General features: G+C 35.5%; 2 protein-coding genes across 3 annotated transcripts in view; both read left to right on the plus strand.

Moving 5' to 3' along the window:
* Nucleotides 1-3,283, plus strand: part of LOC107727570 (uridine-cytidine kinase-like 1) — a 26,927-nt gene extending 23,644 nt beyond the window's left edge. The window contains exons 12-14 of the mRNA XM_016537469.1: nucleotides 200-307; nucleotides 987-1,143; nucleotides 1,779-3,283. Coding sequence (XP_016392955.1) covers nucleotides 200-307; nucleotides 987-1,143; nucleotides 1,779-1,855 — 342 coding nt within the window. The 3' untranslated portion in view covers nucleotides 1,856-3,283. The remainder of the gene's footprint in view (nucleotides 1-199; nucleotides 308-986; nucleotides 1,144-1,778) is intronic.
* Nucleotides 3,284-3,937: 654 nt separating this feature from the next.
* LOC107727637 (mitochondrial inner membrane protein MPV17) overlaps nucleotides 3,938-11,383 on the plus strand; it is a 30,481-nt gene continuing 23,035 nt past the window's right edge. For both annotated transcript variants that reach the window (XM_016537576.1, XM_016537574.1), the window contains exons 1-2: nucleotides 3,938-4,208; nucleotides 5,299-5,381. In XM_016537576.1, coding sequence (XP_016393062.1) covers nucleotides 5,309-5,381 — 73 coding nt within the window. In that variant the 5' untranslated portion in view covers nucleotides 3,938-4,208; nucleotides 5,299-5,308. The remainder of the gene's footprint in view (nucleotides 4,209-5,298; nucleotides 5,382-11,383) is intronic.

Here is an 11,383-nt window from a genome sequence, read left to right on the forward strand (position 1 = left end):
ATATAAAACTCATACTCAACTGTAGTGTTTTCCATTTGCATTTCTTTCATCTCAAAGTTCCTTAGATGTCCTTATTTAATTTAAGGTTGTTTATGTCTGGTTTTAGTTTAAAAAGTTTAGTGTTTTCTGCACTGTAATGTCACATAAATCATTGCTTAGTCTATAAATTTGTATTATTATGGTCTAATTTCCTCCTCAGCTCCATTACCTTCGTTTGCCCAAGGACATCAGTGAGGACTACGTTATCCTGATGGACAGCACTGTGTCTACAGGAGCGGCAGCTCTCATGGCTGTCAGAGTCTTGCTTGTAAGTTACCTCAGCAGACAGGTCCTATTTATTTCATTTGAAGTAAATTTCCCAATTGTGCACATATATTTTTATACTTCCTGGCCATTGTGGAGTAGATTTTGGATCCTTTTAAGATGTGTAAACTAAATGTCAGCATCTCACTATGCTGAATCTGTAATGTGAGTGATAGGATATGTAAACCCTAGACCAGATCTGGTCTTGTTAGGTCTGATCTGTTTCAACAAACACCCAACACAATCAAGTTTCTACATGATCTTTGACCTCTCTTGCATAAAAACAAACAATCCTAACCAAATTGCTCCCTTTTTGGAAGCAGAGTTCACATAGGATATGGGTGTCTGTCTGGACTTGGTTCAGTACTTCTATCTGTTAACAACATGGCTACTTGGAAATATATAGATATGTTGCACTTTATGGTTCCTCCGGGTGTTTATTAAATTTAAACTCTCTATATTATATTACATTACATACCAAATTATTCATTTATTCCAAAAATGTTTCATTGCATTACACACACCATTCTAACTCGGTGATATACTTTATATTTTATTATTTTATTTATTTATCTATTTATTCTGTTTATTTTTGTACAGTGGTTTTCCAGCTCTTGATATCTACATTAGTTAGTGCTCAGTAAGGTTTAAATCAGGGTGATTCACGAACTCATCTGTTCCAGGATCATGATGTCCAGGAGGATAAGATCTTCCTGCTTTCTCTGCTCATGGCGGAGATGGGCGTTCACTCAGTGGCCTACGCCTTTCCCAAAGTGCGCATCATCACCACTGCCGTGGACAAGAAGGTCAATGATGAGTTTCACATCATTCCAGGGATTGGTAAGAGCAGTTTAATTAAAGGAATAGTTCACACAAAAATTTAAATTCCCTTAACCTCAGACCATCTAAGATTTAGATGAGTTTGTTTCTTTATCAGAACCGATTTGGAAAAATTTAGCATTACATCATTTGCTCATCAGTGAATTCTCTGCATTGAATGGATGCCTTCAGAAATCCAAACGGCTAATAAAAACATCACAATAATTTACAAATGATCTCCGAAAAAGTCCATCCCCTGTTGTCCTCTCACATCCATATCCATTATCCACCGACATATTTCAAACTGTTTTGGACTGTTTTTGGTGTTGGTAGTTTGATTCAGAGATGAGAAAGCAGAATAGAGGACTTGTATTTTTGCCGGAAGCAGTTCAAATTGATGAACTGGATCCATGTGGATTACTTGTGGATTGTGATATATTTTTTTCAGCTTTTTGAACTCTAATTCTGACGGCACCCATTCACTGCAGAACATCCATTTGTCAGCAAGTGATGTAATGCTAAATTTCTCATTTGTGTCTTGGATGGCCCGAGTGTGAGTTTCAGCAAATTTTCATGTTTGGGTGAATTGCTCCTTTAACAAAAATATAGAAAAAAATGGGCCCCCCAAATATATCGTAATTGCAATTGTTTTGCAGGTAATTTTGGGGATCGTTACTTTGGGACTGATGCTCCTTCAGACTGGTATGAAAGTGATGAGGGGATGGACTACTGAATTTCATCAAGACCTATGTGAGCGACTATATCTGCATGCATTAGAGAAGGGAACATTTAAGCACTTAATCTCATATGATTGTGGACCCATTGCCCTGCCCTATATAAGCATAAGCCTTAGCCACCTCTTGCTGTCGATGCTTGCAATACTACATGCTACAAATGAGCCCATGCTCAATACAGGTCAAAGCATCAACAGACCCCCAAACATTGGAGATTACTGTTCATTAGCTTTCCTTAAAATGCCCACATGACCATCACAATTTGAGAATTTCTCATTAATACTTGAACTAATAAGAGTGGAATAATAAGGACATACCACAGTTTCTTCAAGGGTGTGTTTACAATGGCATACTACCAAACTACCTTGTACTGTTTTTCAGTAGTTTGAGTATACAGTTTATACTGTATAAAACACAGTATATATAATTGATTTCAAACACAGCACATACTCAATGTTTGTTAGCTGTTTTCATGTTGTCTTGACTTAATTTGCTTTGTATAGCATATATGGCATACATGTGCATTTGAGGTGCTTGACCAAATTGACATCTTATACTAAGTGAAAGAAACATTTCCATACGCCTGCTTCAATTTAACCTGCTTTTAATATTGCAGCCTTGCTAAAAGCAGCTGTGCATAAATGTTACTACCTTTAATAGTAGCCCAAGCACAAAATAGGATTTGGGTCAAACAACATTGTTTACTGTAATGCTGCAATTCTGCTCATAAACAATACATCTGTTGTTTAGTCTACATTTACTTTGTTGTTTTGCCTTTTTTCCAAATTGATTGGTGTCTTGATGGTGATACAGATGTGAAGTGCCAATCAATATATCAGTCTACTTCATAGTGTGTGTGTGTGTGTGTGTGTAAAAATGTGGGGAATTCATGAAATATTGAAAAGGGACTTGTTGATAGAAAATTCAGTTTTAAGTCCAAATGAATAATTTTCCTCATCATTGGTTTTAGTATTTAGCGCTACAGTGCCACCGAGGGGAACAAAATCAGGTTTATAGTTTTCTGTTATATACTTGAATTTTAAAATGTAGATAAGGTATATTTATTTTTCATTGGTTTATTTGCCATGCCTGATTGAGGAGAGGCAACGACAGATTGATTTGCATTGACAAAAGTTTAGAAACAATTATTGAAGAACATTTTGGAGGTCTTTTAGCAGAAATTAAACCAAAAGAGAGAGTAAAACATGCGCTTCTCCTGAACTTCCACTGTTACGTGTCATCTAATGCATTTTTTTATTAAACCTGATCAAAGTAATAGTGCCAAAATGCACATACAGCAACCTGCGATGCACTTAAATTTATGTAAACAAACAATTTGATCACATTCTCACCTAAAGGGGAGAGTTGCACATTATTTCAATGGCATTTATTAAAAAATTACTTTGTCTATTTGGTCCCACTTGACAAAATAAAATAATGAAATTGACACATTTATGTCTTATTTTTCTTTGTATATTTTCTAATTGGAACTGACATTTGGTTTTTATTTTTCGTACAGTGATTTTATGGCCTGGTTATGTTATTCTGAATCAAATCTCAGTAATGGACTTCAGACTTAACTACATTGGCAGCAATATGCATTATTATAAGGGGGAAATATTTCTCTTATTTAAGTTCTCTCTCTCTCTCCAGAGATGTGTACTGTAATTATTTTGTTGTATATGTATGATTTGCCTGGGTTATCTGTTTACAGGCTTCAACTGACCTCCAGTGTTGTAAGCCATTCCACTTCTGTTTTTTTTCTGTATGTATAAATAGCGCAATAAAATATTTTGTGCCTAAGTCTTGTCTTAATTCTTTTTTCTCCCTGTAAACATTGCAAAAATGTACGTGTAACAAGTGTATGTCCACTCAATTTTATTAGTCTAGCCAAAGAGTTCTTCCTTCTTTTTTCAAAATCAATTCCAGGTACACATAATTATTTATAGGGGTAATTATAATTATTCAAATTATTATTTTCATTTAAGAGGGTTTTAAACTTTCAAATCAACTCCAAAAACTTTTTCCAATAGTTAAATTCTTGACCGGGACTTTTATTTTGAAATATTCTGTTAGGTTTTGAAGCGTTTGCTTGCTGCTTCATACCACCTCAAGCATCATGTTATATCGTTGACTTTGGGGTAAAATGAATTATATCAAACATCTCTCAGGTTGTCCTGATACAAGTACAAACAAGACTGAATGAGTTTAAACTTCAGTCACATCTTCGGAAGTCACTTCCCTTCCTCTTTTGACTTTGGAGTCTTTGAAAGCAGCAGTCCTACCGCTTTAATTTCAGCAACGCCAACATCTTTTTAACACGCACTGTATCACTTCTCTTTGCGTGACAAGGTAGGATTACACTTCTAACTTTAGTCTCCGTACTGGTTAAAACTGACTGTGCAAGAGTTATAAAATAAAGTAGTTTTAGTCACGTAAGCTTGGTATAGGCACTTGAGAGAAGTCAACGAGACAAATTGGATTAATTAAAGGAAAATAAACATGTATAGTGGATGACACATTCTTGTATTTCTGCGTTGTGAGAAACAGAATTGTCCTTATCCGGTTGTGTAAAACATAAAAACGTTTTATTGGAATTGGAATTGAAAATTCATCATGATTTGTGGCACGCGCACTGCACGTGCCTTTGAGCCAAAGCGCGAGACTCTCATCACTGTACGAGTGCAACTGAACCTTATAAAATCAGGATAGTTCACCTTCTAGTCCCCATTGACTTGCATAGTGTTTTTTTTCCATACTATGGAAGTCAATGGGGACCAGCAACTGAAGGCGAACTATCCCTTTAACCTATTAAAATTTGACAAGAGATTCTACTAATCACCACATCGACAGCGCAAAATATGCAGTACAACGCTAAATGACTCTTATGAACCGATTCTTCTAATGAATCAAAAATGTACAACGCGAGTTACAAATGAATGACTCTTATGAGCCGGTGTTCTGTCGATTTGTGCTACCCATAGACTATAAAAACAGGTGCTACCCTGTCAGATTTTGCTACCTCCCATTAAAACAGGCTGTTTTTCAGAAAATCAGAGAATAATTCCCTTTCATATTTTATTATATATTTAATTTTTTTACTTTGTATTTTCTTTAATGCAATCTACTTTTTCACTGGAAATTCCTGTCTCTAAGGCAAATTCCTTGTGAGTTTAAACATACATGGCATTTAAAGCTCTTTCTGATTTTCTTTCCATTAAAACGGGCTGTTTTTCAGAAAATCAGAGAATATTTCCCTTTCATATTTTATTTATTTATAAGCAAATCTTGGTTAATAACTAATCAGTAACTAGTTTGGGATCAAATATTGGTAAGCATTTGTTGATAAAATGATGTTGCATAAATTTAAAAAAAAAGTTTGACCATTTATCTGTCAATAACTAAGTGCAAGTAATTTCTATAGTCCGGTGTTTTTTTTTAGACTTTGTCACATGGCGGGCCTTTGGAGATCTTATCAGGCGCTGATGGCCAAACATCCATGGACAGTGCAGATTATAACTGCTGGTAAGAGCTACAAACTCTCCACCCTCCTCTCTAGTCCTCTAGTTTTCTTTTCAGTCCTGTAGTTGATGTTCCCAATTCCCGTTAGGTCAACTCAATCTCAGATGCTATTGATTAAATATTTATCTTTCCTGTTAGCACAATCACTTCTAAACAGCAAGATTGTTTTTGAGCATGAATAATAGATCAGCCATATAAACAATGGAAAACCCTTCTCAGCAACAATCTGCTTAGCTGTTTACTTGAACTTTGTCACTGTGGGTTTTACAGGGTGGGAGTATAGATTAAAGGGGGATTAAAGTCTATTTCAGAATGTTCTTTTGGTTATTTTAAATGTTGCTTTGACTTTAAATGTTATTAAATGTACATTTGAACTCCTAGTGAACCAGGAATGCTCACATTATGTATCACCTCAAGACATTTGGTTTTTATTTGCAAAATAAAATTAGTTTTTTTGCTGCAATTACACCATTCTACCAGAAGATGGAAGCACAAAACAACATATTAATGAAAGTCTCAAGTTCTGCTGAAAACTTTCTTTTGTTCGAACATAGATGATGATGTCTGGTTCATATCACGAGGAAACATTTATCTTTAGAGGTCAGAGTTCAATGTACAATGGAAACATACTAAATCTTTCAGAATGCAAGTTTCATTCTAAGTTGTTGTTTTTTTCTAAGTAACAGCAGGCACAGGGAGTGTGGTCTATTTGAAAACAATCACTAATTTCACCGTTCTGTTTGGTGACGCCAGTGGGGCTGAAATTACACACTTTAGCTTTAATTTCATGTGTGATTACTGTGCATTAACTATTTAGACCCATTTGATGGGAATCTTTTCACTTTGTTTAACAAAATGAGCGAATGAGCGTGCACTTTATTGTTAATCAATGAGCCTGCTTAAACAAACTGCTGGCTGTATTATGAGTCATTCAAACTGTAGCATTAGGATTCATTGGTGCTTGGCTAGACTGGCACTGACAACTTGGCCAAAATGCTTAAAATCACCAGTGGCCTCATGTCGCTGAGCGGTTGAGGATGCAAGTTTATGTAATCAAGATTACAGACATGAGCTATGATTCATCGCCTTTGTTTCCCACATGAGGAAGAGGACTTGAATATTTATAGAAACTTTAGCCCTATGGGTATAGGTTTAATATTAGACTGCAAGATGCTTTAAACGAGAGGGAAGCGGGTTATTTCAAAATTAAATAATAACTGGATGTTTTCTCCGTGATGTGAACCAGCGCTTATTCGCAGAGCGAGGGACGTGATCTTACCTTCAAATAAATTGAATGCAATAAAACTTGGCATTCTGGGCAAGGTGAAAAACTTCAGTGAATTGGAGGTATTTTTTTTTTTCCTACTATGGAAGTCAGTAGCTTCAATGACTTCCGTAGTAGGAAGAAAAAATACTATGGAAGTCAATAGCAACCACCAACTGTTTGATTACCAGCAATCTTCAAAATATCTTCTTTTGTGTTCAACATAAGAAAGCAACTCATACATGTTTGGAACGACATGAGGGTGAGTAAATGATGACAGAATTTTCATTTTTGGGTGAACTATCCCTTTAAGTGTGTTTTTTTCCCCAAGGTTAATCTGGGTCTACTTTTTCATATGCCAGTTTAATATAAAGAGGCAACTATTTGTAGGTCGTTTGACCATCCCAACCAATGGGGTGAGTTTAGGGCGGGGCTATCTATTTGTCCAACCAATGGCAGACAGGGGAGTTGTCTGTTTGAAAACTATTTGAAAAGAGTCATTGTTTTAAAGTTGAATTATGGAGTAATTTATTATTGTACATTTAATTAATATGAAACATTTAATTGATATAATCTGTCATATTGGAAAGGCCTAAATTGAGTGCTAAACATCTGTTGTGTTTAAGTTGAAAATAAATCTTTAGTTATATTAGATATACACTACCATTCAAAAGTTTGATGTTTTTTTAATGCTTTGGAAATAAATCTCCTATGCTCACTCAAAGGCTGCATTTATTTCATCAAAAAAAAAAAAATTGTAAACAGTAATATTGTGAATAATATTGCTTTAATTCATTTTCAATGTAATTTATTCCTGTGATGGCAAAGCTGAATTTTCAGCATCATTACTCTAGTCTTCAGTGTCACATGATCCTTCAGAAATCATTTTAATATGCTGTTTTGGTGCTCAATAAATATGTCTATTCTAATTAATGTTGAAAACCGTTTTGCTGCTTGTGTTTTTTTATGGAAAGCGTGGAAGTTAAAAAGAGCAGCATTTATTTAAAAATATTTCTTGCTGATTTTATTTCTTGCTGAATAATAGTAATTGTTTGTTTAAAAAAAAAGTGTATGTACACTTTATACCCACTGACAACTGCATGCAAACTGTGATTAATTATTGTAATCAAAAGCCGTGTTTAACCGTGTTTATTTTAGTCAAACTCACCACTTCCTGTGAAGTGATGTGTTGATATTCACTTGGACAGAACTTACATTAAGTACATTAAGATTTGTAATCTCACTAAAATGGATGAATTAATTGTCTGTGAAATCCACTTTGCAGCACAATACAGGGTGATAAGAATGTATCCATTATTTCTGCAATTCTGTTTTTTGCCACTAGTGGTGCAAAAATTACATCCTTCAGCTTTAACTGATGCATTTGGTTGAAGTGATAAATGGATTTATTTATAACAGATAGAGATGTGAAGAGGAAGGGATTAATGAGCGAATGAATAAATGAATGGATGGAGGGGATGAAGGCGCTACATTTCCGTTTTCAAGTCATTAACGATGCATTAACCCCATAATCTGAGCTAAATGTAGAACCGAAAAAATCAATGTCATCCAAAAAGGGCAACCCTGAACGAATGAGGCTTGATTGTGTTTACTGTAACGCAGGTAAGCCATGTCACACCGGTCTCATCAGCTAAATGGGTTGGGTTGCCAGAGCCTGCCCGCTGGTCCCTGTGGAGAACGTGCTGGCTGCAGATAGATTCCTGCCAAATTGATCACAGATAATTTCACTAAGCGCAAGATGCGTCAATCACTCAAGGACAGACGGTGGGAAGTATTGTGCTGACATCAACATATTTCAAGATGCATTTAGCATAGATGAGTGCCATACTCCAGTTGGCACGAGGTACGGGGCAGATTGCACCTGAGTGTGTGGTAAATTGCATTTTATTTGGCACAGCATAATGACAAACAACCGTGTTTATGGTTGGATGGGGTTGTCGTCTTTGCTAATATAGATAAATGGATAAATGTTTTTTTCCTCTGAAACTGCTGTTTGTTTTTTCCATTGTAATCATAGACCTGGAATATAACTTTTAAGCACCTATATTTCATGGTTTTGGGTCCAAAGATGATATCAAAAAAATATATTTCAAATAAGTTGTTAATTTTACATTTCTATTCATTAAATTATAACTAAAAACGTATCATGGTTTCCACAAATCACCATCAGATCATCCAAAATGTAGATGAGTTTGTTTCTTTATCGGAACAGATTTGGGAAAATTTAGCATTACATCACTTGTTCACCAATGGATTCTTAATAATGAATTTGTTTATTACAAATATGTAGTTTTTTTTACTTCATAAGATGTTAATTGATAGACTATGGTTGTGTCGATTACTTGTAGATTATTATGATGTTTTTATCAGCTGATTGGACTCTCATTCTGATGGCACCCATTCACTGATGGTGAGTAAATTTTCAGCAAATGTTCATTTTTGTGTGAGCTATACCTTTAATCAGCACAACTATTTTCAACATTGATAATAGCAGTATTGACTGTTGGAAACTCAACATTGCCATCACAGGAATAAATTGTAATTGTCATTGTAATCAGAGACATAGAATAGAGCTTTTAACCACCTGTTTTCAGAGTCCAAAGATAAAAGCAAATGTAAAAGGGTCTTTTTAAGACAGTCTGTTCTTAACAGATGTTTTAAGAGTTTACTCTTCGGTGCTTCTCAACCTGTTAACGTCAAGTTGAACCAAGAAGTGGAAAACATAAGTGTTTATTATCACCTCACAACATGCTGTTAGCTCTCACTCAGCCTTTGCCCTCCTGTCTGCCTAGTTCTGTCTACCATGATCAATAAGCTGGTGCTGTTTTGATAAGATGACCCAGTAAAAGCATGGCAAAGGTTCCTGGCTTTTTCCAGTCTGCTATACTGGATTATTAGTCTTTCCTTGACATTTTATGAAAAGGTTAGGTCACTTAAAAGGGGCTACGTTGCTTTGCTGGGCTCTGTCGTTAAGGCAGAATGTCCTTTGTAAACCATGATATTTGGGCAAGTGCGAGGAAGCAGCTGTCCTCTAAATTTAAAGGCGGTTGCAGTTTTTTTATGTGTGGCTCCCTCCCTGGCAGTTCTGTATTTGGCTGCAGAAGAATTATTTTAAGGATCCTGCAATTTAGCCAGTCAAGGTGAAGCATAATGAGTAACAGACACTGCCTGTGTTTAGAAATCTGGGGGGATGATGTAGAAACACTGTTGTCACCGTAAAAAGCTTTACTTTATATAGTTGTCATTAATTTTATAGTGTATAGTTAGGCACACACCAATATGGAAATTCTGAAAATAACAATATTTATGATACAGCTGATAATTGATATGATGGTTCATTTAATAGATAGATAGATGGATGGATGGATAGATCTATAATATTTGTCAATATTTGTTTCTTTTTTTTTAAGAAAATGCTGTTTAAATTGGGGGAAATTCTGATAAAATATGATCAGATTACAGAGGCCTCCAATAGCTCATTTAAAACCTTATAAGTATTGGCTGATACCAATGTGTTCATCCGTAATTTTCATTCTATTGTATCTCTGTGAAATGCAGAAAATATTTATCCCATCTTAACTTCAAAGGTTTGCCAACTTGCGGCTTACTCAGGGCTTTCTGTGAACTCAATGTTATATCTGAAGAAACAGATAATCTCGAAGCAGTGTTAATCTCACAAACCCACTGCTGGTACCATCAGTCCAGTGCCTGTGTACACTTAGTCATGTCATAGCACTGAGTCACTGTGTCAGTGTTTGTGGTGAAGCACAAGGACGATGCTCAGAAGTCGTTGTAGTTTGAAAAATTCGATCGGAGTCCTCCAGCGCGTTTCTCTCACAGATCAGAAAAGGCTTCACCCGCTGTGTTTGTGTGGGGTTGAGTGAGAGCGTGACACAGTCTTTCTGTTGGTGGATCACCCCGCTGTGCCCGTTAACAACCTGCTGGAGAGAGACCAGAGTTCCCAGCATCCTCCTCTCCGAGGCATTTCATCTCACACCGCCCTCCTGCTATGGCATGCTGTGTACAATAGCGGCTTCTGTCCAGCTCGCCATGTGTTTTGAACAATGAGCTCACTTATCAGAAGTTGATTCACCTGACTGAGGTTCTATTGCATCAGAATAGTTGAAGATATCTTAGTGTAGTGTGTGCTTTTTTTTTACCTTATTTTTTGGAGTGCCTGTTGATGCCCAATATATTTGTTTTTAGTTTAGGGCAGTTTTGTTTATTGTTTTTACATTGTTCCCTTCTTTTGTCTTCCTGTTCTTTTATTTTATATACTTTTATATACTTTACTATATTTATTTTGCTGATAAAATATGCCATTTCAATGCTATAAAATTCAGTACTATAATATCCCAATAGTATATAATTATAGTATTATTAAATATACCATGCCCGTAATTTCTACTAATGAGATTAAGTAATGTTTGAACTTTTAAAACAACTTTATTACCTAGTGGTATGTATTTTGTGTTGTAGTTGTGTTAAAATTGATTAAGTCACATGCAAAAAATGTAGGTGTTATTTTGACTCTGAGCTTTGCCTTGAAAAGCAAATTAGCTCAGTTGTTTAAAACAGCTATTATCAATTGAGAATCATTTCTAGACTTAAATCAACACTTTCCTTTCAAGACTTGGAAAAAGTTATTCATGCATTTATCACATCACGATTGGACTACTGTAATTCCTTATACCTAGGCCTTCCCCAATCTTCATTGGCT

The sequence above is a fragment of the Sinocyclocheilus rhinocerous genome, unplaced genomic scaffold (genome assembly GCF_001515625.1).
Source record: "Sinocyclocheilus rhinocerous isolate Xijiao unplaced genomic scaffold, SAMN03320098_v1.1 scaffold185, whole genome shotgun sequence".
NCBI classification, from domain to species: domain Eukaryota; kingdom Metazoa; phylum Chordata; class Actinopteri; order Cypriniformes; family Cyprinidae; genus Sinocyclocheilus; species Sinocyclocheilus rhinocerous.